A 27,041-nucleotide genomic window follows, 5' to 3' on the forward strand; every position below is an offset into this window, starting at 1 on the left:
TTACAACTGTTCTGTTCATCTTTATTGATCAGGTGCAAGAAAGATAAATCGCAGCCCAAATAAGATTATAGTAAATGTTAGCATCGTAGGGGACTCTAGGTTGATAGAAAGCCATTCATCATCTCAAATGGTGACCTGTCCATTGCTCCAGCCATCCTGAGTCTGCTGTCTAATCACATACCTATTGATTTTATCTACATCCAACAAACCTGGATGTGACTGTCATTGGGCAACCCAGATTGTTAAATGCAAAGGGGTCACTGGTGTGAAGAGGATTTCATTTTCATTTTCTTACCAACCAACAATGATTTATTAAAAAATAAACTACCCTAAGTCATGCATGTGAAACCTGAGTGATTAGGGAATGAAGGGGCACAGTAGACTGCATTTTGGGGTCTACTGCATTTTGTTCCTTTGCACTGTGATGCATTTGGCAGGGTATTTCATGGAGTCTGAAGACTCATAGGGTCATTTAGGCCACCCTCTGCAGTAAGACAGGTCTCACAGTAGCTAGCCAGAATGGATCATTTTTAATTTTGCTGCCCCAGGAGAGGCATTACTTTGCTCTTACAACTTGATTTATGTTGCTTATGTGTTCATTCATGTAATATTGAAACATTTTTTAATAAAAATTACCTAAATCTGCACCCCTGTTCTTACTGATTAATTTGTTATAAATGTTGATGCTCTGTGGTCATATGGAGATGATAGAACAAACTCTACTCCATAAAGAATCCATCTTGAGGATAAATGTACTGTGTAAAAAGAAATGATCCTTTCATATCCTAGGTGGAACACTGGAATAATAGGCAAGTATAGTGTGTGAATATCATATTCAATCAAAGTGTCTTTTGATCTTGCAGTGGTGGATTCCAAATAAGGGAGATCAAAATAATCTTTCAAAAATGTGTTAGGAATTTTCTCAGAAGGATCAAATAATGATGAATTAAAAATGTGAACATTTACTCTTTAATTACAGCCTGTATACCGACAACTATACTGTTATTAAATGGGTAGCTTTACATGTATTTTTGTAAGTATTCATGCTACCATGCAAGAAATCTTTCTCCTACTGCTTGAGTGGCCGACACAAGATTTTATGTATTTTTTTGAAATCATAGGTCTTGCACACATTTTGTCCTCTTGGATACTGAAAACTCTGCTATCGATCTTTATCCGCAGAGCTCAGAGTTCTACAAAGTCACCACTGAGCAATACCAGAAAGCTGCTGAGGAGGTGGAAGCAAAGTTCAAGTAAGTTTTTAATAGTATTATCATTATTTACCCTCTTGACAAGATGAAAATACACCTTTATTGCTCTTTGATATGTTAGCCCTCTGGAATACTTGGAAATGTGTTTGGATCCATGTTGCTCTAGTGGAATTCAAATGCAAGGAATGGGCATTTGGTGACTGTGTTGCAACTCAATTTTATGAACTCAGGGGAAATTGAAAGCAATGGTGATAGAATTTTCATTTGGAATATTATATAAGATAGGATACCATTGATTATAAAGGTGATGTTAAATTTCTATCTCTATTAATAGAAACACAGAAATCATTCACTTGTGTATCATAAAATGGTGGGCATGTCCAACGGGTATCTGCCTTTCTCCCATTTAAGCTTTTTTCATTTCTTCACATGTACCTTGACAGCATTTAAATCACAGACTTTACCTTGCCCTTGATTATGAGGGTGATGTTAAATTGCTACCTGTGTTAATCCTTGGAATGTTTAAATGAATGTTCTGTAATTGATGGATCAAAGTGTCTGCGACCCATAGCCCTGTACTTTCCCTTTGCTTCCAGTGCTCACATTAGGTCAGAAAACATCATTCAGAATTTTCCTGAGTGTATAAATAGTTCTGTTGTGTAACCTCTGTTAGCCGCACTTGTGCAAATTAGTGAAGCACAGAAAGGTGCTGTGACAGGTTTAGTTGAAAGAGTGCATTGGGCTCTGACCTCCTTCCTTGGCATGTTTATAAACATTTGATAAAATGATTAAACCCTAAGGCAGAATGTTGTTACTTTCTGCTATAGTGCAGTTTGTGTGGTAATGGATATTGGTGTTATTTTAATGTTGATTTAAAAAAAGACTTTTTAAAAAGATGGTTTGAGGTATCTTTAAATAGACAAAAACCTTTAGTCTTCCTTAGTGAATTATCTCTTTAGGGGCAGTTGGGAAAGGCCTTCTAAAAATGAGCCATAAATCTCACTCTTAAAGGTTAATATGCTATCTTTAGAATTTAGATATGGTATTGGATAGACTTGATTTTAAAAGGCACTCTACATATGTATTCTCAAAGTTAGGTTTTTATCCTTCCCATTAATGTTAAAGCAATGTTTTTTAAACCTTTGGTCTCTGTACCTTGAGAACCTTTGACTTGGCACCCTGGGTCTTTCTTCCTTGTAAGATGATAACTATACAAATAACTAAAATTTAAGTTAAAGGAGATCAGTTCTAACTAGAATGATCTATGAAGTCATTATAAAGAAGATGGTATTTTAGTTGAGGCTTGAAGAGGAGTATTGAATAATGAGGAAGGAAAGGTATTCAAAACGAAAACATCTTCAGTAGTTGGGTGACAAACTAGTTAAGAGCAGTGGTTTGATTCACAGAGACTGGTGCGAGATACAGCTGGAAAGGTTGGTAGGGTCATTCATTAGCTGCTGGGCTAAGAAGTTGGTCTTCATTTAGCCAGAAGGCATTGGAAGGTGTTTAACCAGGTGAGTACCCCAATTTCTGTTACCCTTTAGGAATTAGTCTGATAGTTGATGTGAGGTTTGATTGGAGGTGTGCAGGGGGGAAAAAAAAGCCAGAGATACCAGATGAGATATCTCTATAAGTGAAAGAGAAAAGGAGGGGATGGATGCAAAAGTCACTGAGAGATTAGACATGAATTAGTGATGAATTGGTGTACTGGTTTGCTAGGGCTGCCACAGACTGACTGGCTTAAACAACAGAAGTTTGTTTTCTCACAATTCTGGAGGCTGGAAGTTCAGGATCAAGGTGGAAGCAGGGTTGGTTTCTCCGGGGGCCTTTCTCCTTTGCTTGCAGATGGCTGTCTTTACATGGCCTTCCTCTCTGCATCTGTGTCCTAATCTCCTTCTCATATAAATCACATTGGATTAGGGCCCATCCTGATGACTTCATTTTAACTTACTTACCTCTTTAAAAATCCTCTGTCCAAATTTGTTTTCTGAAGTACCAGGCATTAGGACTTCAACATAAGAATTTTGGGGGAGACACAGTTCAGCCCATAACACTTGGATAGAAGGGATAAAGGAGAAACAGAAATATAAGCTTAGTTTATTGGAAAATTGGTGGAAGCTGAATTTCATAGAGAGAGAAGTCTGATTTTAGATGAAAAGAATTGGCTTCTCTTCTGAAGCCATGCCCAGCTGCCAAGTCATTCAGCCTGGGCTAGCCTACTGCAGAATGGGAGGCTGCATGTAGCACAAACGGAAAAGTCATCATGACTTACCTTCTGCAAGACAGCATGGACCTGTAGTTTGGACTTAGTTTTAAGCAGAGCCTCAGCAGCATCATTCTCTTTTATCTTTAGAAGGTATTATTCTTTATTAGGTCCTTCTCCAATCTGGTGTAGTAAACAGTTTGGCCTTTCCCAAAGTGAGCTCTGGCCCTTGTACCTAGCTCCTGGGACAAACCTCTAAACCCTTGGAATTTCCCAAGTGAAAGAAATGTCTTATTATTTATGATGGGCCCCTTATGACGTGTGGTATCAGCCCGGTGCCAAACACTGAATTCAGCCACGGGGCAGTCAGGCAGGCAAGAATGTGTGATGAGGCTCCAGTGAAGCTCAGGACACTAAAGTCTGGGTGAGCGTCCCTCGTTGATACTACTCTGCATTTGTTACACAGCGATACCAGGAGGGAAACGCATCCTGAGGACAGTGGGAACATTGCATCTGGAAACCCCTCAGACTTTGGTTTCTTTTCCTTTTGGCTGATTCTCTGTATCATTTCCCATAATAAGCCATCACTCTGAGTTTAATAGCTTTAGTGAGTTCCGTGAGTCCTTTTATTGAATTATCAAAGCTTAGGGTGGTTTGGGAACCCCTTGAACTTGCAGATGATACTAGAAGTGAGGACAGTCTTGGGGACTCTGCCCTCAGACTTTGCAGTTTGGCTAACTCCAGTGCAAACAAAAACCCAGGAATTTCAAAGCTAGGTTTTTCAGAAAGTGACTTTCATTATATCATTTTTTTCAGCTACTACCTGCTAGCCTGAGCTTCCTAGAATATCGTATTTTGATTTGCATTGAGTTCATTAGTGTCACACCAAGGAAGTGATAGTGCTTTGGATGTAAGAGATGTTTACCATCTTTGAAGACACAGAGATTCCTCAACGGAATTTTGTTTCTCCTTAGAAACTTGAGCACCTCATATAATCATGACATCTTCAGTCTTTCACAAGGCAGAGTACTGTATTCTTTCTATTGCCTGGCAGAGCTGAACTCAGCAGTTCCTCTTGGACAGCAAACTCTGAAGGACTTTGAGGAGGATTTAGTTAATTTTATGTGATGGAAGGATTCATTTGGATACATCTTGGTTACAGGAGATGGAAGCTTTTTAAATTGCAATTTCAAGGGCACTATTATGCACCTGATAGGGTGGTCACATAAAATCACTGTAAAGAGAAAGAATAAAGAATGCTTCGAGCATTTGAGGCCACGTGTGATGAACAACAGTTACATTGGGGCATCCTGCAGGATAGCTAATGGAATTATTTTAGGGAGGCTTAAATATTAACTCACACTTCAGTCCCTCACTTTATAGTTTGGTGGTAAACCAGTAAAACACTTTAGATTTATTGGAATTTTCCCCCCTATTTTATCAACACATTCATTCATAGTGCTTCTATGCAACATGCCCTCCCCTGCATTCTGAATATACAGCCATGAAGGAGATAGGTGGGGTCTTATCAGCGTGGAGCTTAGAGCTCGTCAGAGGAGGGCAAGAATAAGACAGATTTAATAAACCAAAGCTTTTTAAAAATCCACAGTTGGTTCCACTGTGATGAGATAATTGTATCCCTAATAAATATCAAATTATTAAAACTTACTATTTCTTTTTTCAATGGAAATTAAGTAATTTGGGATCAAGAATGTGTGCTGTTTATTTTCCTGCAATAACTTTTTCCCCAAAATAGCTTTAAAATTTTGGCTATAAAACCCAAATCACTGGGTAAACCCAGTGATACATGTATTTTTTACATCTAGCTTTTATTCAAGAGATACACCTTTTCTTTTCCCAGCTCAACTGAAACAGTCATTATAAGCACTTCATATCACCTTTATCACCCTTTGTTATTAGCTGTTAAATAGAGCAAGTTATGGTGTTAGTTCTGAGTTAGTTACATGGCGGTAGTACCATGTTATAACTAAGCTACTGAAAATTATGTTCAGTATTAATCCTTATATTCTAACTTGTAGGTAATTAAGCGAAATGTTATATTAAATGTTACATTGATAGCGCTTAGCACAGGTCTAGCACAAAGTAAATGCTCAATAAATATTAGACTTTTTTTATTATGTATTATTATTATGATATTATTATTTTATTATCATGTCCAACTCATGTTATGAAACTATGCACCATAGGGGAGATTTCTGTATCTGGTTCCAAACGAAATCTAGATGATGTTAAAACTTCCCCAAAGAACATTAGGGAGAGTTCTTACCCTTGGGGAGCTCACAGTCCAGCCAGGAGACAGCATATAAAGCTCTCATGACAGGACGGCCCCAAAAGGGATGTGTGTCAGAGCTGTCAGGATGTACAGAGAGAATAAGGGGTGTATGGACAGAGTGCCACAGGGGCTCTGTTTGTTAGTCAGCATCAGAATCCAATTGCCTCAGTGGATTGGGGTCAATATACCACACCCACATAAAGGAAATGTTACCATAGTGTTATGTACACACAAATTGTTTTCAAAATATAAAAACAAACATCAAGCAAATGTAAAGCAAAAGGCAGTGTAAACCTTGTGAAGACAATGTAATATCAAACAAAAGCATTTCAAAGACGATTGATCTTTCACTCCCATGTTTTCCTTTAGATAATTCAGTGGCCAGTTCTACCTTCCCTAAAAATATATATGGGAAGTGACATAGATCTCTCAAAAATATTTTGGACTGATTTTATTAGAGGTATAACTTTTCAACTTGGCTTCAGTATCTTTGAAAGATGAAGCACTCGTAAAGGAGTATGGTTCTGTGCAATTGGATGTGAATACTGGTAATGCTCCTTTGTATGCCAGATGTTAGGAGGGGTTTTCACTTTTTTTTTTTTTTTTTTTTTTTGGCGGTACGTGGGCCTCTCACTGTTGTGGCCTCTCCCTCTGCGGAGCACAGGCTCCGGACGCGCAGGCTCAGTGGCCATGGCTCACGGGACCAGCCGCTCCGTGGCATGTGGGATCTTCCCGGACCGGGGCACGAACCCGTGTCTCCTGCGTCAGCAGACAGACTCTCAACCACTGCGCCACCAGGGAAGCCCCTCACTTTTATCCTTGAACGAAGTTGTTGAAACCTGACTTACAAATTTAGGCTCACGGAAGAAGCCTGGGTTATCCTTGCAATGTATTAAAAGATTAGTTACCCTGTGGAAGGAGTTTAGGTGATTGTAGAGTATCTGTGGAATGCTATGCAAAACTCTTACAGATAAAATGGCTTTTTTAAATATCACTATATAGTCAAAGGTTTGCTTCAGTGTAAAATTCTTTGTCTTTAAAATGTTCTTGGTTTTATTAGGGTTTCACTTTGACTGGCAGTGCTGTTTAGTTTCTCTTTAGGGTGTGTGATTTTAATAGCTACACTACGAATGAGTTAGTGAAGCTCAGGATAACACGCCAGTGGTATCAGCAGGTGTTTCTCATGTTCTCTGTAATTACACATGTGGATTATGGACAGTTTTAAGCAACAGTGTTTAAAGATCCTGCTTAATTGGCTGTAAAATAATTAAATAAGGTTTTGACTGGCAAATTTATAATTCTGTTAGATGCATAAGCCAGTGCGCTTGAATGTCAATGTGACTTCAATTTGGAAATATTAGATTAATAGAACTAATTGTCCTGCAGGTACAAAGTTTACTCTGATTAATAGTCTTAAAACTCTTATAGAAGTTTAGCCAAGTAAATTTATGTTACTTACCATTCTGCTTAAACTTTTAATTAAAACTTATTTCCAAAGTTTGCAGTGTTTCAGCATTGCTGTGCTTCTTTCCAGGTTTTCCAAAGCTGAGCTCCTATAATTTTTCAGTGACTCCAGCTGCCTCATTGAGTAACTTGCCCTATCAAAAGGATTAAAATTATATACTTTTGTATCTGCAGCTGACAGTTTCCCTGCACATTGTCTCTAACACTTATCGATGTCTGCTTATAACCTACTTTAGTGCTGCGTGAATGGCTCTGATATACCAAATGTACATGATAAATGTTTTATCTCTGATTCTCGTTGATCAATTTCTAAATGATCAAATGGTTTATCTCAGTAAGACACTAATTCACATTGATCAAATTCTCAGTGACCAAGTTGACTTGGTTTCTGCTGAACACAAATTGTATTAAAACAACATTACTTGAACATGCTGGCTTTTCTAATGCAGGAGTTATGTTACCAGCAGTTACAGTATAACTCGAGTTATTGTATTATAAAGATGTCTTCTCCCTAATGAAAAGTTTACATAAGAAGAAAAGAATGCGATATTACAGGAAGAACAGGGCTTCGAGCAAGGATTGGGGCTTTTACTAACTAATTAAATTCTGCATTTGTATTGGGCCTTTTTCCCCCTTTTTTTAATTTGAAGGGCTGTGAGCAAGAAATATAGCAGCTGCAGTGGTGACATTTTATTCCCTACGGTCCTTAGAAGCAACATCTTGATTATTCAGTAAGAGGCTTAGCAATTGAAGAGGCTAAATTCTAGAAAAAGTAAATATACCTGTGCTCCTTCTGCATACACTTGGTTATAATTGCCTAGTTAGCAGTATAGGGTTGTTTGTTGTTTTTTTTTTTAAACATCAACTCACCTGTGTCAACTTCCACAGTATTTCATGTACCCACTAGAGTTTGTCCAATAGCAAATACCCATTTGGCTGAAACAAAGTCTCAGTTATTTAGAACACCCAGTTCCTCAGGCAGGTTATTTATTCCACCTTTGACTTGTCTCTTCCATCTGTAAAATGTAAATTTTAACTGCCATTCTCTTTAGGGCATTCAAGCTCAGAAGGTTTAAAAGTTGAAAAAGAAAAAAAAAAGTTGTCATTGATCTTCATCTAAAAAATGGACCTAAGTAGTTTTATTTAGTTGTAAGACACCAGCTGACCTTTTAGTTATGTTGTGTGTGGTATGGCAGCCCCTTTTGTACTTCATCAGGGGATATGTGGAGAGCAGCCTGCCGCCTCTCAAACTAAGAAGCTGTGTGTGTCATTCTCTTCCCCCACACCCCCCAAAGCAACAAATTAGTTCCGAGGCAAGTGAGACCTGCTTTGGAACACACCACTGTTTGACAGTATTTCTTACCATGGGCGTGTAGAATTGGTTAGATTTGTAAGGAAACCTTAGGCGATCAGTGCCTTCCCCCCCTTAAAATTAGAGCCCTCCTAATCAGATCTGTCTAGTTAGTTAGTTTCTTCTTATTTCTTTAAGTTGGAGCTCTAGCCTTAGTCTACCTACTTATTCTCTAAGGTAACAGAAGTAAATGCCAAGAAACATTAACACCACTTGCGAGTTAGGTTTCCACCTGTATCATTTCTGCATACACTTGGTTATAATTACCTATTTAGAAGTGTAGGGTTGTTTGTTGTTTATATTATGTTAAGACATGACACCATAACACTCCTAGAAGAGAACACAGGCAGAACAGCCTACGACATAAATTGTAGCAACACTTTCCTAGATCAGTCTCCCAAAGCAATAGAAACAAAAGCAAAAACAAACAAATGGAACCCAGTCAAACTCACAAGCCCCTGTACAGCCAAGGAAACCACAAACAAAATGAAAAGACAACCCTCGGACTGGGAGAAAACACTCAAAAATGATGCGACCAACAAGGGCTCCATCTCTAAAACACACAAACAGCTCATACAGCCCAACAACAAGAAAACAACCCAATCAAAAAATGGGCAGAAGACCCAAACAGACCCCTCTCCGAAGAAGACAGCCAACAGGCACGTGAAAAGATGCTCAGCATTGCCAACCATCAAGAGAAATGCAGATCAAAGCCGCCCAAGCCGGCCAGAATGGACATCATCAAAAAGTCCACAAGTAACAAATTCTGGAGAGTACGGAGGAGAAAGGGACACTCCCCCCCCCCCCCCCCACCCCACCACTCACACACACTCTCTCTCTCTGCTGGTGGGAATGCAGACTGGTGCAGCCACCTTGTAAAACAGCATGGACTGTTGACTGTCGACTGTTGCTCGCAGGATTCCACTCAGTCCAGAGGTGTCTGTAGAAGGGGGCAGGGCAGGATGGCAAAGTTGATTGGAATATAGGACTAAGAGGGCAGGACAGGGATGTAAGCCATACGACAGTATTATCTGTTCCACAAAATAGAACACAAACTGCTGCTGTTGCATGAACATGTGCAGTTGGTCTCAAGGTCAAGAGGGTAACAGTGGAAACTTCCTTATCACTTCAACACAGTATGTGAAGGAACCTAGCCACTGAGGCCAGATTGGCCACATCCTGCCTTAAATCCATGACCTGGAATTCTCTTCCCTGTCTCAGCGGTGGCAGCTGGCGTTTGTTTGGGTTGCTCTGGGCATATTCTTTCCTTTAATATAATCTATTTATGTGTTTCATGTAAATTATCAAAATCAGTCTTGTTGCAGCCCTTAGGGTAGTGGCCATAAACTCCTGAATTCATGATTTGTTCTGCGTGGGATAACAAATCGTTCTGTTTTCCCCTACAGGAACATTAGCATTGAACTTTCTTCCTTAATCAATACGATCCATTAAGAATCCAGCATTACCCTACATGGTTATATGAAATATTAATTGCACACTATTAGTTAGATAAATGAAGTTTCTGCCAAAATGATAGCTTGTTTCTTTCTTTGTATCATAATATTTAAAACAAGAACATTTTGAGTTCTAGGGTGCATGGTATTTTAGAATTTATTGATCCTTGCTTATTTGAGTAATTATCTACACAGCTTATAGTTCCCCAAAGATACTTCTAACTGGGATTACTAAGTTTTTTCCTCTTGCTGATTCCAGCAAGAGTTCATTTACTTTTTAAAGGATCCAGTTGGAAATAATTTTTAAAAATTTTCCTTTGATGTTTTCATAGATGAGAAAAAGTTATTTTGCTTTTTGAGTGCCACTCAGCTACAGATAGAAAGCATCGAAGCTTGTAGGGGGGCCAATTAGAGTTAATTACCATCTGACTGACCTGCCACTTCTTAAAATGTCCAGGAAGACTTGTAGGATGTAGATTTTTAATTCTTTCCTTGTGTCAGATTTGCAGAGTTTAACCATCTAGAGCCTTAAGTATGGTAAAAATTATATCAAAGAAGTTATCTATGCATAAAAGTGATAGCTCTCAGGATAGTCTCTGGGAAGTTGTATAGGCTCCGCCATATGGTGATACCTACTTGTTTCATCACTCTGTGGTTTGGGAAGCCTATTCCAAATGTTATCAACCCTCCCTGCTCTCAACCAGATAATTAACTTAGGGTTGCCACTATTTCTGGGGTAAAACCATGGTACTAAAATTGAAACCAAAACTTTCAGGATAATCGTACTTGAATGTGTCTTCCCATTGCTCATTTGAATGTATAATTTCCACATCATCTCTCATGGTGTCAGTCTATCAAGGATTCCTATTTCTGGCTCTTTTTATTTTTCTTAAGATGTAAGCAAACAAAATACAAAAATTGATAAATTTGGACCTTATCATGATTAAAAGGTTCTCTCATCTTAAGACACCATTTAGAAAATTTAAAAAATGGGCAGCTAGTGGGAAGCAGCTGCATGGCACAGGGAGATCAGCTTGAGGCTGCCTAGAGGGGTGGGATAGGGTGGGTGGGAGGGAGATGCAAGAGGGAGGGGATATGGGGATATACGTATGCATATAGCTGATTCACTTTGTTATACAGCAGAAACTAACACAACACTGTAAAGCAATTATACTCCAATAAAGATGTTTAAAAAAAATGGGCAAAAGACTTGAACAGACACTTCAAAGGAAGATATAAGAATGGCCACTTAGCACATGAAAAGTGCTAATAACATCATTAGCTATCAGGGAATTGCAAATTAAAACCACTGGAATGATGAAAATCAAAAAGACTGACAATACTAATTGTTTGCAAGGATGTGAAGAAACCAGAATTCTCCTGCTTTGCTGTTGGGGGGTATAAAAGAGCAAAGTCACTTTGGAAGAAGTTTGGTGGTGTCTTATAAATTTAAGCATACATTTATTCTATGACCCAGGAATTCCAGATCTGGGTATTTACCCAAGAGCAAAGAAAATATACATCCACAGAAAGATTTGTACACATGTTCATATCAGGTTTATTCATAGTAGTCAAAAAGAAACTACCCATATGGTCATCGATGAGTTTAGCAGTTTTAAAAAAATAAACTATTCATGCAACAACATGGCTGAATCTCAGAAACATTATGTTAAGCAAAAAGAAGCCAGACACAAAACAGTACCCATTGTGTGATTCCATTTCTGTGGAGTTCAAAAACAGGAAAAATTAGTCTATATTGATAGAAATCAGAAAGTAGTTGATGGGGATAGAGGGGGACTTAATTGAAAATGGACACATGTGAACTTTCTGAGGTATTGAGAATATTTGTTTTTCTGGGTAATAGTTAGCCAGGTATATATACAATTTTACTACAGTGTGAACACCTAAGATCAGTACATTTTTAAAATGTTAATCTTAAAATACCCTAATTTCCTAATTTTAATTAGGAAAAAAAATGTCCGAAATATTGGGAATACCCAACTTTTAACTGTAATTTGTCCCAGGTAAAATAAGTTTCTTCAATTTAATCATAGTCTTAAGAAACCTGTGATTTCTAATCCTATCCATAATCATATTTTCTTACTAGAATTTGAAAACTTCATCTCTGAGTCAGGGCTGTTCATTCAGTGTGCTTGATCTCTACAGATACAGGAGTAAACCTCGCTTTATTTTATTTATTTTCTTAAGAATAAGTCTCCCCCGCTCCCCATTAAATTATGTTTGCCTATTATACTCGTCTCCTTGTTGGCCTAGAGTCTTGTAGATAGGCCTGGTTAAGTTTTTTTTTATAATTGTTTTTTATAGATTTATTTTTATTTATTTATCTTTGGCTGCGTTGGGTCTTTGTCGCTGCTCACGGGCTCCCTCTAGTTGCGGCAAGCGGGGGGCAACTGTTTGATGTGGTGCAGGGGCTCGCGGGCTCTAGAGAGCAGGTTCAGTAGTTGTGGCGCACAGGCTTTGTTGCTCCGCGGTATGTGGGATCTTCCCAGACCAGAGATCGAACCCGTGTCCCCTGCATTGGCAGGCGCATTCTTAACCACTTCGCCCAGGGAAGTCCCAGGCCTGGTTAAGTTTTGAAAGTAAATTTTGATAAAGGGGTTTTATAGGCAGTATCTGTACGTGAAACATTTATAGAGTAACACTGGTACTTTTTAATATTATAATCTTAGGCAGCAATTTGTTCATACTATGTACCGAGTCCTGGCAAAATGCTTGAAAACTTGTGAAAGCTTGCATCTTGGCCCTTCCCTACATGTTGAAATGAAAGCACACATGTTCCCATGTAAAAGTGTCGCCAAGCATCCCCAACTTGCTCACATGGCTGCCTTCAGCTGTCTTACGTGCTTTCTCATGCACCAGCCTGCAGTTAAATTGCCATGTTCCTTTTGTGAGTGTGTATGTCTAAATGCTGGTAATCATCTGCGTCCCTTGAAAACTGATAGATGTGCTCATTAAAGGGAGTTCTCACTCTTGGCTCCCTTCACACAAGACACTTCAGCTCCCTTTTCTGGATGAGGCTGGCAAGAAATACTGTGCAGGGATACATCTGGCTTTATACTCCTTTTCAAGAACTAAAAAGCTCCTTTTTCAGTATGTTAAACACACTTGTAGGGACCTTACAAGCACAAAGAAGTCAGCTATGTGCCAATTACAATATTAACACAAGAAAGGCTAAGGGCTGCTGTTGTGTGGTGGGATTTTTTTTTTTTTTTTAATGTGCTGCCATTCTCTCTTCATTTTGTTCTCTTGTGCTTCTGAGATTACACAAATACCTATTTATTTGTGAGACAGACCCATCTGTGGAGACTCTGAAGTCCACCAGCCTGCCACTGGTGTAGATCTCAGCAAAGCTGTCTGTGTACAAGGCACATTCAGCGCGGTTTATGATTGGGAGTTTGAAGGTAGCGTACGCCTGTTTCTGCTTTTAGGATGAAAAATGAATTGCCAATTACTGTCGACGTGTTCAGACATGGCACTTCATACGGTAGAAGCTTTCTCGGCCTGTTTTATGCTGGGCTCCCCGCTATGAAACCGTCAGTTCTGAAAAAGGGGTGTGTTTGCAAGGAGGAGAAGAGAGAAGGGGATCAGTCCGATCCGTTGTGGTTTTCTGTGCAGGAGTGGTGGGAGGGAGGTCAGTGCCTCTCACCTCTGTTTCCCCAGCAGAGCTCTTGAGCAAGATGAAGTGATCAAAGCTGGGTGCCAGCTTATCATCACAGTCTCATTACTTTGCAAGCTGCACGCCCAGTTGCTGCTGTGTTCTGCATCAGGCTTCGCTGATTTACATTCATAGCACCTCCATTACAGCTCATTTGGTACTATTCACAATTAACCAGTTTTCTTTCCCTGATACAGTTTCTCCAATACAAAAGACCTTAATGTAAAGAAAATAACATCGCTGGGTGTAGGGTGCATCTTTCAGACATCCTGGTTAGTTGACAAGAAGCAGGGATCAGATGTTTTGTCACTACTTTGTCATTTGTGTTTTTGGTGTGGTTAGTGGCGTGTTGGTTTGGAGGTATTTTTGAGGTCTTGGAATTTGAGATACCGGATTTTTCCAGGAGACCAATTTCATCAACTCCGCTGTCCTGGGAGTTCTTTTCAATGAGTGGATTCTGATACATTGTTTTCGTCTGTTTGGTTTCTTCCCCCAGTGAAGAGCTCAATGACGTACATGTATTTTGAAGGGTAGTAAGGTGACAGCTCATCATCAGTATCAACAACACAGCCATCCATCGGGGTGTCTTTGATGCTCTGTGCTCTATGGGCCCTGGAAATACAGAAATATAAGTTTAAGTCCCTGCCCTCAGAGGTCTGATACTTGTTGAAATTACTAGCTCTACTGTAAAGGTGTCAAAACCTGATACAGGAATTATAACTTCAACATTTGTTCAAGAAGAATTGTCGAGTATCTCATACATTCCAGGTGGTTTTTATAAACTTGGAAATACAGAGATGAAGAAGGCATGATGCTTGCCCTCCGGACACTTGCAGTACACATGGGGAGACAGATTGATACAACAGCGGCTATACTGTGGTAAATGCTAATACGAAGGCACAGACAAGACAGTGTAGGGATGACGAGCAGGATGTAGACTGTGAGAAGAGGTGCCTAGTGTGCAGGCTGGCTCTGCTCACTTTGAGATTTTCTCAAGGTAAGAAGAGGGAGAATGGCTTTCCATGAAGAGGGAATCATATGCTAGAAACGGTTAGAATGAATGCAGGGGGAGGTGTGATGGAATAGGAGGCCAAAAAGGAAGATTAGGGTCAGACGCCGAAGGACTTTAAATGCTATGTTTTGAAAGGCAGAGTTAATAGGATGTGAGAATTCGACCAAAAGTTTTGCCTACTTGGGAATATTTTTTAAATCACCTATCCCTGGTACCCATAATTCACACCATGAGAATTAAGCTTTTGAGTTGGTAGTTTTTTCTAGGAGTCTGTCAAATATACAGATATGATATTTGGTGCATACATATGTGTATGTTATAATAATCACGATTTGCTATTTCATGTTAATTACTATTATCATATAAGCATGTTAATATGCATTAAAAATAAGCAAGTTTTAGCTTACCGTATTGTTTCTTAGCAAAGTTCAGGGCTTTGAGAGAATGAGACATAGGAAAAAGTAGTTTTGATTGAAAAAGTGGAGAGGAAAGAGTTCAGGAAAGGTTTGGTTCATGGGATGCTCTCTGGGGAAATCTTAGGGCAACTTTGCAGAGAAGAAGTTTTAGGAGATAGAGGGTCACCAAAAGCCAATACACTGGTTCCACATTTTAGCACTCCCTGCAGTCCACAACATGAGATCATCTTTTAAGTGAAATGGTATAATGATGAACTTAAAAAAAATACTCTTAGCCACGATCTCTTTGTCCGTGGTGTCCTAAGAATTCACTTGGTACCAAATTCTGCATGTTTTTGAAAAGAATGTTTTATAGGCAAATTGTATGTGGTTTATGTCTGTAACTGTGATTATACGCACCCAGTATATATAAAATTAGCTCATAGATTGCTAGTTCCCTTGAAGATTCTAGTATTATTAAATGAACCTTTTAAGAATTCTTTCTCCTTCCCATTTCGTTTTGTGATCAACTTTTGGCTTTTGATATCCTTCCTGGATGCTTAGTGTAGTGAAAAGCATATGAAATTAATAAACGCTATTGGACTTTTAAAATTATCAGTATACTACCCCCCCTTTTTTCTTAGCATGGCAAATGTAATTTTTTCCTCTTTCCTTCTCAGTCAACCCCTTAAAAGTAAAGTGTGTGAAGTTGTAGTTTGATAGTCATCCTTCCTTTATCTCTGTCCATAGAAACATTAATAAACATAGATGTTGTGTTATTTTTACCTTATATATTGAGATTATACCATATATATTTCTTTAACTTATATTTATTATGGGTATATCTCCTTTGGTCAACACGTGTAAATCTAACTCATTCTTCTCAGAACCTGCATAGTGTTCCATGGCATTGTTCTACCATGATTTATTGAGCCCATCTGCTACTGACAGGCACTCAGATTGTGTTTCAAAAGATTTTTTTTTTTTTGGCCGTTTTTTTTTTTTTCCCCCCCAAAAGGCTGCAGTGGGACAAATTTGGACATAAACCCTTAGGAACTGGTACTTTTTTTTTTTTTTTTTTTTGGCCATGCAGCTTGCGAGATCTTAGTTCCCCAACCAGGGATCGAACCCGTGCCCCATGCAGTGGAAGTGTGGAGTTCTAACCAGTGGACCACCAGGGAAATCCCAGGAACTGGTACTTCTGTTTCTATGACATGGATGGGGTTTGAATTGTGACCAGTCCTTCTGATATGTGGCATTGGGCTACCTAACCTCTTGGGCTTCTTTTGGATGATGGAGGAAATGTATATATAAGACCTTATGGGGTTGTTATAAGGTGTGGTAAGTTATGTGGGTGGCGTGCTGGACATTGAACCCTATACGGGGTGGTACCTGCAGAGACCGAGTGGGCTTAGAGTTGGCAGGGCCCAGGTTACTTAACTTCAGAGGGTTTATTGTAGTGAATCTACAGCTGGCCTCCTGAGCCTGTCTGTTTGTCTGTCTCTCTTTTTTTTTTTTAAAAGAAAAGGAAAGCCCACTTTGTGAAAATTTTCAGCTTTTGACTTGTGCAATTTGAAAATACTACATTTTGGCACAATCCTTGCAGTTTTTCCTGCTAGTCTATAATTCCCTAGAGGTGAATTGAGATTAGTGGCAGGACTTTTTCCATTAACTCTGGGAAAAACTACAGAGCGGGGCTTCCCTGGTGGCGCAGTGGTTAAGAATCCGCCTGCCAGTGCTGGGGACACGGGTTCGAGCCCTGGTCCGGGAAGATCCCACATGCTGCGGAGCAACTGAGCCTGTGCACCACAACTACTGAGCCTGCGCTCTAGAGCCCACGAGCCAGAACTACTGACCCCGTGCACTGTGTCTGCTGAAGCCCGCCTGCTCCAGAGCCTATGCTCCGCAACAAGAAGCGACCACAATGAGAAGCACCCCAACGAAGAGTAGCCCCTGCTCGCTGCAACTAGAGAAAGCCTGTGCGCAGCAACAAAGACCCACACAGCCCAAAATAATAAATATAATAAAATAACTTTATATAAGAAGAAAAAAACTACAGAGCAAAAAAATTGTCCTTTGGCAAAAATGTCAATCCATACCTCTTTTGGAGCATTTGGAAACCAAAGCGCTGAGAAGCTGATTTAATAGGAGAATTGAAAACCAAAATGTATACACATCTTCACTTTTTCTAACTGATGACAAGACAAATGAAAAATATACTCTCAGAACTTGATGATGCAAAGAAATTAGGATCGTTGTTCCAGAGAGTACATTAAGGCTGAATCTTTAAAAGATTTGAGTGCTAAGCTCTTGGCCACGTTCTTCAGGAAGCTGATCCATTCTTATTAATGTTATATCTATTGGTACTTCATGCCATAAAATTCCTCTTTTTTATGATACGGTATCTAGGAAGTAGGTTTAAGAAAAAAGGAATGATAGGCAGAACACTAGGACAGAAATCACAGCAAGATCCTTTTGGACCCACCTCCTAGAGGAATGGAAATGAAAACAAAAATAAACAAATGGGACCTAATGAAACTTGAGAGCTTTTGCACAGCAAAGGAAACCATAAACAAGGTGAAAAGACAACCCTCAGAATGGGAGAAAATACTTGCCAATGAAGGAACTGACAGAGGATTAATCTCCAAAATATACAAGCAGCTCATGCAGCTCAATATCAAAAAAGCAAACAACCCAATCCAAAAATGGGCAGAAGACCTAAATAGACATTTCTCCAAAGAAGATAAACGAATTGCCAACAAACACATGAAAGAATGCTCAACATCACTAACCATTAGAGAAATGCAAATCAAAACTACAATGAGATATCACCTCACACCAGTCAGAATGGCCATCATCAAAACATCTAGAAACAATAAATGCTGGAGGGGGTGTGGAGAAAAGGGAACCTCTTGCACTGTTGGTGGGAATGTAAACTGATACAGCCACAGTGGAGAACAGTATGCAGGTTCCTTGAAAAACTAAAAATAGAACTACCATATGACCCAAGCAGTCCCACTACTGGGCATATACCCTGAGAAAACCATAATTCAAAAAGAGTCATGTACCACAGTGTTCATTGCAGCTCTTATTTACAGTACCCAGGATGGGGAAGCAACCTGGGTGTCCATTGACAGATGAATGGATGAAGAAGATGTGGCACATATATACAATGGAATATTACTCAGCCATGAAAAGGAATGAAATTGAGTCATTTGTAGTGAGGTGGTTGGACCTAGAGTCTGTCATACAGAGTGAAGTAAGTCAGAAAGAGAAAGACAAATACCGTATGCTAGCACATATATATGGAATCTAAAAAAAAGAAGTTCTGAAGTACCTAGGAGCAGGACAGGAATAAAGACACAGATGTAGGGAATGGACTTGAGGACACAGGGAGGGGGAAGGGTAAGCTGGGACAAAGTGTTGAGAATGACATTGACATATATGCACTACCAAGTGTGAAATAGCTAGTGGGAAGCAGCCGCATAGCACAGGGAGATCATCTCGGTGCTTTGTGACCACCTAGAGGGGTGGGTTAGGGAGCGTGGGAGGGGAACGCAAGAGGCAGGGGATATGGGGATATATGTATACGTATAGCTGATTCACTTTTTTATACAGCAGAAGCTAACAACATTGTAAAGCAATTATACTCCAATAAAGATGTTAAAAAAAAAAAAGGAATGTTTACTATGCTACAGATTTTACTATAGCAACTACCAAGAAAATGTGCTCATTTTCTCTTGTTTGTGGTTCTTGGTCTTCCTGATTTCTTTTTTAACTTATTAGAACTTCTCTTAATTTTTCTATCCTACAGAGTCAGTGGAGCTATAATGAAGTAGTAAATATCCACATGAGCAAAATTTTTACTGGGAGTAACTTTGATAGATATCCTTCACGTAGTGCAGTGGACTGGCTCTAGCAAGTTCCTTTTCCTTCCTCACCCCCGCCTCAGTTTTCTACATCTGTGAAAGGTGATCATCACAGAGTTGTTACATAGGAATATTAAAGGAGGGCCATTCATGTTCTTGGCACACTCCAAGCAATCAGTAGTTAGCTAATGATTATAGTCATCGATAGTTCAAGTTTCTGTTGAGTGAATTTTGTGTGTGTTTTAAAATTTATGCCCATCATATAATCCTATATATATATATATATTTTTTTCCCCCTAAGGGATAATCCCCAAACCTGTAAAATTGCAATTGAGACTGTACCACGCCTCTAAAAAAATGTGTTTAAAGACACATGTTTTCTGTCAAATCATTAACCAACGGTTAACAACAGTACTCAAAATAATAATTATATTTTAACAGGCTAGGAAATACGTAACTTAGTTAGAAATGCACATGGGAGTCTGTGCCAGGAGAAGTGCAGCTATTGTTAGTGTATGGTACCGTCCTCATCTCATCACTCGTCATACCTTTAGAATATTTCCATCAATTTGAGGTTGTAGGCAATTATAGGTTGACAGTCGATGATAAATAAACAAAATTCTCCATAAAGTTGGTTCTGAAGTCACTTGCTTGGCATTTGGACCCTAATTTTTCCCAGAAATAAAAGTGACACTTCTGGTTAAGTGTCTAGTTTACTCCTCAAAAGCCTATTTAACCCTTGTGTGTTTGCAGTGAAGAATGAAAGGATGGAGGTTTGGGGTCAGAAAGAAGAAACACAAAGAAAAAGAGTGCACTTGCCTCTGTGTGTGTGTGTGTGTGTGTGTGTGTGTGTGTGTTTAAACTACATTCTGGGTTTTAAAAGCTAACCTAATCACAGATATAACCTTGTTTCTCTGAAAAAGTGTAGATCCCTGTAGAGGGTGAAAAGGGAAAACACAAGCCTTGGAAAGAACAACTCCCTCCCCGTCTCCCAGTCCCTCCAAGAGTTTCCAACTTTCTTTGTTTTTTTTTAAAACAGTGAGTGGACCTGTTTTCAAATGAAATCTTGTGTGGAATCCTAACACTGATAGTATGCTATGTTATTAATGTCACTGTAGTTAATAAGCGTACTTATAACTTTTGCTTATTATCAAGAAAGCAGTGACACTTATTTTCGTGAATCCAACATTTAAATATTAGGAGCTAAGAATGGTGGCTGCAGTCCTCTGTCAGTCTCAGCACCCACATTCGTTTACTTGGTTGCAGTGTTGTGATAATCCTGATTTGCAGTGATAAGTAGTGGCTACTGATAATAGTTTTTGTTTTAACAGCTTGCCTTGCAATCTTAAGATACTCATCCATCAATCTGATCCATATGACTAAAAACGGAATAAGTTTCTGCTTCAAAGCTGAATAATGGACAGTTTCTAATAAATCATTATTTAGAAGTTGGGACAGGCACCCCAAACTTAACAATATTGAAGCGTACTGTGAAAATAACCTTTGACATCTCCTCAGCCTCATCTTTGCGAACTCTTTCATGGACCCCAGAGTTCACTGCGTTAAGGCGAGAGCATGCCTTCCACCTGTGCTTCTGCAGCTTTGTAACACAGCACACCTTCATTTCCTCCATGTCAGCTGTCCACTTGCCAAGAGTCGCCTCACATGTCAGTGTCTCTGTAGTCTTCCTTGACATGTCCCTTCCCACTTCGGGCTCCCAAAAGAAGGATACGGTTGCTCCCTCTGTGTGTTCAGGTAACTCGAGCCCTTATTACAGCCCAGTTTGCATGGTAGTTGCCTTTACACCTACCTCCCTTCTAAAACAAGAGCCCCTGAAGGCACGAGCTGCAGCATAGACATCTTTGTAGCAGTAATACTCCTAAGCGTGTTCAATTACTATCAATACTGTTATTTACTAGATTGAATTAAACTCTTATAAAACTTTTTCCTGCTTTTCAGTTTCTGTCCTCAGAATGTTTTCCTCTAGAAGGGACTTTGAATTTACAGTAGAGGAAACTGTTGTCTAAAAAGCTAAGTGAGAATTACAGGCTCTTGGGAAGGGCCCATTACCAAGGTTGTATATCAGGTTACAGTGTGTGAATATCATTCCCAGTTGAAATGAAACCTTCCTGAGGGCAGGAAGTGTATTTTATTTTGTTTATTGATCTCCCCCAGCACCTTGCACATATTCTGCACTCAGTAAATACAGGCTGAAATGCATTCACTCAGCAAATTATGGGACTGTGGCTATATGACATCTCCGTGCCTAGCTTGATGGTTTGATTTATCTAGCTGTTGAAGGGCTTCACTTACAGAATTTCATACCGGGCTGATTTTTGTTGGACGTTAGCTAATTGCCAGAGTTCATCTCCAATACATGCCCTAGAGAAGGCGAGCTCTCCTCTTCACAGTATCAGTAGGGAACTTAAGAAGACGGCAGAATTCAGAATATAGTGGAGTATTGTTTATTAGGTTAAGGTTTGTCATTAATTGGGAATTCCTTCAGTTCAGATTTCTGTATAATGTGAATTTTTGTTAAGGAAGGATTATTGATATGTGAAAACTCCTTGACCTTTGCTGTTTCTGAAGTCTATTTTTCACTTCTGTTAATGTAGACAGATTCATATATTTTCCAAAACCAAAGTACGTCTCACTAACATTTTCTGCTTGAATTCAGAAACATGACATCTTCAAGTCAGGGAGCTCTCTACCACAAAAGCCAATGAAATACTTCGTAACAAGTTACCTTCTTACGAAAGCTGACTTACCTGCTTTGATTGTAGGCACTTTCTGAGCAAGGCAACCGTGGAACCAAGGCAGAGAGGAGAAAACTCCTATATACTTTAAGGCAAGGATAATAGAGCCATTTCTTTTTCTGGCTCAGTTAAAAGTGTACTGATTATCCAGTCCCATTAACCTAGTGGGTCACTACCTTGTATGAATTAGCGGCAGCCAACTGTAGTGCAGAGCGGTCTTGCCACATCATGGACACATTTATAAAGATTGATAACAGCGAAGGTTCAGCGTTAACCTTTATTGTCAGGCAGGCTGTACAAGAATCTGTCTGGTATTGGCTTTTGCTTTGATTTATGAAAAGGTTGCCACGTGAAGAAGACATCACATAAAACAGCTCTGCTGGCAGCAGTATTATTAGATGCAATTGTAAGTATAGGAAATAATAACTAACTCTAATTAGGTTCATTATCCTCTCTTGCTAATTTGGTACTTGGGATGGGCAGGTCCTCTTAGCAGTACAGTACCTTCCCCTTCCCAAAGGAATGGGTCCCTCACTTGCTTTCTCCTGGGTTAGTGTGTTTCTCCAAAGGTTTCCTCTAAGCAGTAGCTAGCAGTGAGATGCTGCCTGTCTAAGAGAGGATTGTTAAGTAGTCAACTTGATGGTTCCCTCATCCCACAGCGACAGCATCAAGTTATGACCTATTGGTTTTGCCTCAGGGCACCCGTGGGTGCACTCTCTCCCACACAGCCCAGTAGATGGAAGGACTCAGAAATTCTGGCTCTTGAATATCTGCAGTAGCCCCAAGTAGTAGCAGGTGGCTCTTCTGGAAAATGGCACCTATAGCTTCTTGCTCAATAGGACTTTTGTCCCCACGGAGAATAGTCGTTACTTTGCCTCTGTTTTTTAGTTTCAATGCACGTCGGTTTGGTGGAGTGTCTTTTATGCTATAAAAACTTCCCTTCCCTTTGAAATCTTTGTTCGGTCTCTCTAGTTCCAGTTGCGTCTTAATATGCAAGAAAGGCAGCTGTGTTTTCCTTTAAGCAAATATAATTGTAGGGGAAGGCGTCTCTGTTTATCCCGTGCACAAATACATTATGGGTGATGCCAAAAAAACGAAAAAAGAAAAAATCTTGGGACCCCAGAAAAATTATGTAAATCTTTTCAACTCTCTATGAAGCGGAGGAGTGCTGCCCTTTATGTGGTCACCGCCTGCAAGCAGCATTTTCTTGAGAGCCAGCAGCTGTGGGGAGTTGGGGACAAACACATGCACAGGAGAAACCTCCACCTTTCATTCAGCTCCCAAGGATAGACAGAGGTGCCCCAGATAGCTCTTCTGGTCTGTGTCTGTTTTTCAGGCAGCCACATTTCTTTCTTTTTTTTTTTTTTATCCCCGGTACGCGGGCCTCTCACTGTTGTGGCCTCTCCCGTTGCAGAGCACAGGCTCCAGACGCGCAGGCTCAGCGGCCATGGCTCACGGTCCCAGCCGCTCCGCGGCATGTGAGATCTTCCCGGACCGGGACACAAACCCGTGTGCCCCGCATCGGCAGGCAGACTCTCAACTACTGCGCCACCAGGGAAGCTCGGGGCAGCCACATTTCTAATCATAGTTGAACCTACCTCCATTTTGATGTTCCAGATTATTTTGAGACTTTTATGTGCCATTTATCAAATTAAATTATGCAAGGTTTGGCCATTCTCTGATTTTCTGTTAACTTCTTTATCCGGGGAGATCCTTTGTGCAAGTGTGGAGACGGGCCTCTCCTGAGCAGTAGAAAGAAAGCACGCCGGTGGACGTGTAGAGAAGTGATCCTTGGGAACTGAAGGTGGCCCTGGTCCAAGCAGGTTGCATCTAGTAGCTTCTTGTTGCCTGGAAGGCTCTGTGCCTGGAATGGTTCGGGGTGATCAGGCAGGCCCCTGTCATAAAGCAGGACGCGCAGCAGGGGAGAGTCTCATTTGGCTACCACGGCAGGCAGGCAGTGCTCAGGAATCCCGCTCTCTGAGGTCGCGGAGCCAGATGTGAAGGCTGGATGCGAGATGGTGTCACTAAGGGCTTTCTGGAAAGAGAGCAATTAAATTCGAAACCAAATGAACGCCTGTGTTTATATATAGGGAAGGTGCTCCTAAAATGCTTACGCAGCCCCTAGTGACTGTCGTGAAACTTTCTTTTAAACACATACGTTTGGAAAGGGCGAATGGTGAATCTGAACCACACATCAGCTTTAAAAACAGACATAGTTAAGATCAAGGTGTAAACATTAATAGGGGCCTACTCTTTTGCTCCCCACTCTTTTTCTCCAGGAAGTAAAGAAATAGACTGTTCAGCCCAGATAACTTTTCCTGGCTTTACTTGCCTTTTGGAGGGATGTGGAGTGAGTCAGAAAGGTGTATTGTCTGGTCTCTTCCTTACTTTCAGAAACCTTGGATTTTGTACCACAAAGTGCTTGTTGGAAGATAGCCAGGCCTCTGAATTTCAGCGTCATGAAATACTCAGCCTTAATGGCAGGACCACAGGAAAGTGCAGAACTGGGAGAGTCAAACCCAAGGCTAAGGCTAGAACACCACGGAAACAAGAGAAGGCTAAGGAATCTGGAGTGCCATGGTTGATTAGTGATGTCTGCCGTTGGCATGAGTGTTGAGAGAGTTGGCATTTTTCCTTTGATTTGCTACCCCTGCTTTAGAAGCAAATATAAAAATCTCTGTTTACCTCCCTTAATTGATAGTGCCTAACCAGAAATAGGAAGGATGAAGAGAGAAAGAAAGAAGGAAGGAAGAAAGGCTGTGTGGTGCGATTTTAATATCTTTTTTTCTGTTCTCTTTTCACCTTTCACCTACCAGCAGGTTTGGGGAAATGAAATAACCGCAAAACAGGACTTTATATTTTGTTACCTCTTGTCCTGATATGGCTCCTGGTAGGAAAGCCAATTTCTTTTTCCTCACTTCGGGCCACCACAGTACCAGTGGGACTGTGACTGGCATTTGCAGGGACTTAAAAATCACTCAGGATAGAAGATACTGTTGGCAAAATGTCCTTAATGTGCAGTCATATGTGCCATTTTCTTTGTAATGAATAAGAGAATATATTAACATTGCGCTTTGATTAGCATTTGTAATACATGCAAAGATATTAACCTTCAGTGCATCTGAAATAGTGTCTCATGGGCAGAAGCTTTAGTTTACAAGCAGGGAAATAAGACTGCAGTCAAATGACCTCTTTCCTAAATACCAGAAGTAGTAAAACTCCATCTGTTAAACGGTTCTTCTTCAGTATAAATATTGGCAATAATAACTAATCTTGGAGATCAAAAAGTGGTAAAAATTAATGGTATTTGGTAGAAATTAATACTATAATTAACTTACCATTGTTTTGAAAAGTTTTAATGAAAAGCCCTCAGTGCTTTATTTTATTCTGTGTGCTTGTGGGTTTTTTTGTCTCATTAATTCATCCAATTTGGATAATCAAACCAGTTATTCAGACCTTAAACTGAAGTTACAGTCCTGAGCAGCACTTGAAGATCTTCTCTCAAGTCTCTTCATTCCTAACCCAAACGAGTTGCTGGCCATTAGCAGCCAGTTGTGGACGGTTTACATTGGTCAAATTAGGCAAATAAGTCTGAAATGTCTACTTCATAATATGTATAGCCACAGCCATTATATACTTCTTACCATGATGTGAAATGATATGTATAGCAAAACTCCAAGTTTCTAAGCTTTCTACATCATCTTAGTCATGTGCAGTTAACTTCTGAGCAGTAATGAATCCACAGATATCTGTCGTGGTTTTATTATGTGCAAGATCCTAGGTTCTCATATATCCTTCACAAGGGCTACTCATCAGGCATAGGGGAGACCGTCTTTAATTTCTTATCAGTATTATTGAAAAGAGAATCCTTCGATCCCAAGCTTCCCCCCGGTCCCTGCTGTGGCCTGGGCTACAGGGCCATCGCAGTCAGTGCTGTCATTGCCTATTTAAACCATTTGAAAATGAAATCACCATTGGTCCTCTCATGTTTCTCCCTGTTCCTGAATGCCCTTTGGTGGTTAACGTTTTTTGAGCGTGGGGTACGGGGAACAGATCTCACAGCGTGAATGAACTGAAAAGTTATCCGACATATTTAAGTAACGCTGGCACTTCTGGGCCTCCTGCTGAGGACTGCCAGCTTGACTTTACAGAATGACATTTATGACACTAAAGATACAGAAATTCATGGAAAGAGGCTGAAAACCAGTTTCTGGCCTGTTTGAATACTGGTTTAATGGTAATAGAACGTTAATTGTGTGGTGTTGATTATTCTTGAAATGTCCAGCTTGTTTTAGACAGGATTTTGCTACTATTAAAGAAAATTAAAGTAGTTTGCCATCAATTCCGTTGAGTTCCTCTTCAGTGCCTAGTCACAAGTAGCAGCCCTGCCACCAGCAGTGGGCAAATCTGTGCCAAGTGTAATTACTTCAGGTACAATTCCATTTATTCATAGGGAAGACTGTTGCTCTCTGTGAGAACGTAGTTGAGAGAAGAAAAGATGTATAGGTTTATGTTAATTATATACCCCATGCTGGAGGTTTGATTTTAACATGAGTGCAGCTTTTTAATCCCTTTATCAAAAACACATGCAGGAACCTTCTTTGCTGCCACCTGAACACTTCGTGGACACCTTCAGGTTACGTGAACAGTCACCAACCCTCACGTGAATTGTATTCTAAAACTTGGTTTTTAAGTTGGCAGTGTGAAAGTGGAAACCCATTTTCCTTTAGAAATAAGGTGGTAACTAATACGTTCCTAGAACAACCTACTGAAATTTATTAGTTGAGATAATAAGAATAATAGTAATAATAGCAGCTACTGTTTGTTAAAAGCTTACTGTGTGCCGGGCATTGTGCTGAGGGCTTACGCATTATCTTAATAATCTTTACAGCAAAACAGTAGGAACCCATGAAAAAGTTGCACCTTACAAAGATTAAGCAGTTTGCGCCAGCTTCCATAGCAAGAGAAAGGCGGAGCCCAGATTTGGACGTAGGTGTTTTAGATGCCAGATCCTATGTTAACCATCAGGGTAAATGGCGCAAGTATAAGCAGTGACTATATTATGGAAGCTAACTAACTTTGCTCGTACTACTATATTAGAAGAAAACTCATCTCGATTCCAGTTGGGATATTAGGAACATTTGTTCCCCCAGTGTAGTACTTTGGACACACTTCCATCCACCTTATGCGCGCACATACACTCAGGCCAACATAGTGGCGAGGAGAAGTGGAGTGCCCTAGTAGCTCTGTAGTGAGGGGTCTGAGCAGCCCCTGGTGTTTGCCAGATGCTGTTCCAGGCGCTGGGAATACTGTGTAGATGGAACAGACATGAGCCCTGCCCTCTTGGAGCTTACAGA

General features: G+C 40.1%; 1 protein-coding gene across 1 annotated transcript in view; it reads left to right on the plus strand.

The window, feature by feature from the left end:
• Positions 1–27,041, plus strand: part of CHCHD3 (coiled-coil-helix-coiled-coil-helix domain containing 3) — a 296,334-nt gene that overhangs the window by 227,194 nt on the left and 42,099 nt on the right. Inside the window, exon 6 of the mRNA XM_082662344.1 lies at positions 1,183–1,253. Within this exon, the coding sequence (XP_082518470.1) occupies positions 1,183–1,253 (71 nt within the window). The remainder of the gene's footprint in view (positions 1–1,182; positions 1,254–27,041) is intronic.

This window comes from Grampus griseus (assembly GCF_964374135.1).
Source record: "Grampus griseus genome assembly, chromosome: 9".
NCBI classification, from domain to species: Eukaryota; Metazoa; Chordata; class Mammalia; order Artiodactyla; family Delphinidae; genus Grampus; species Grampus griseus.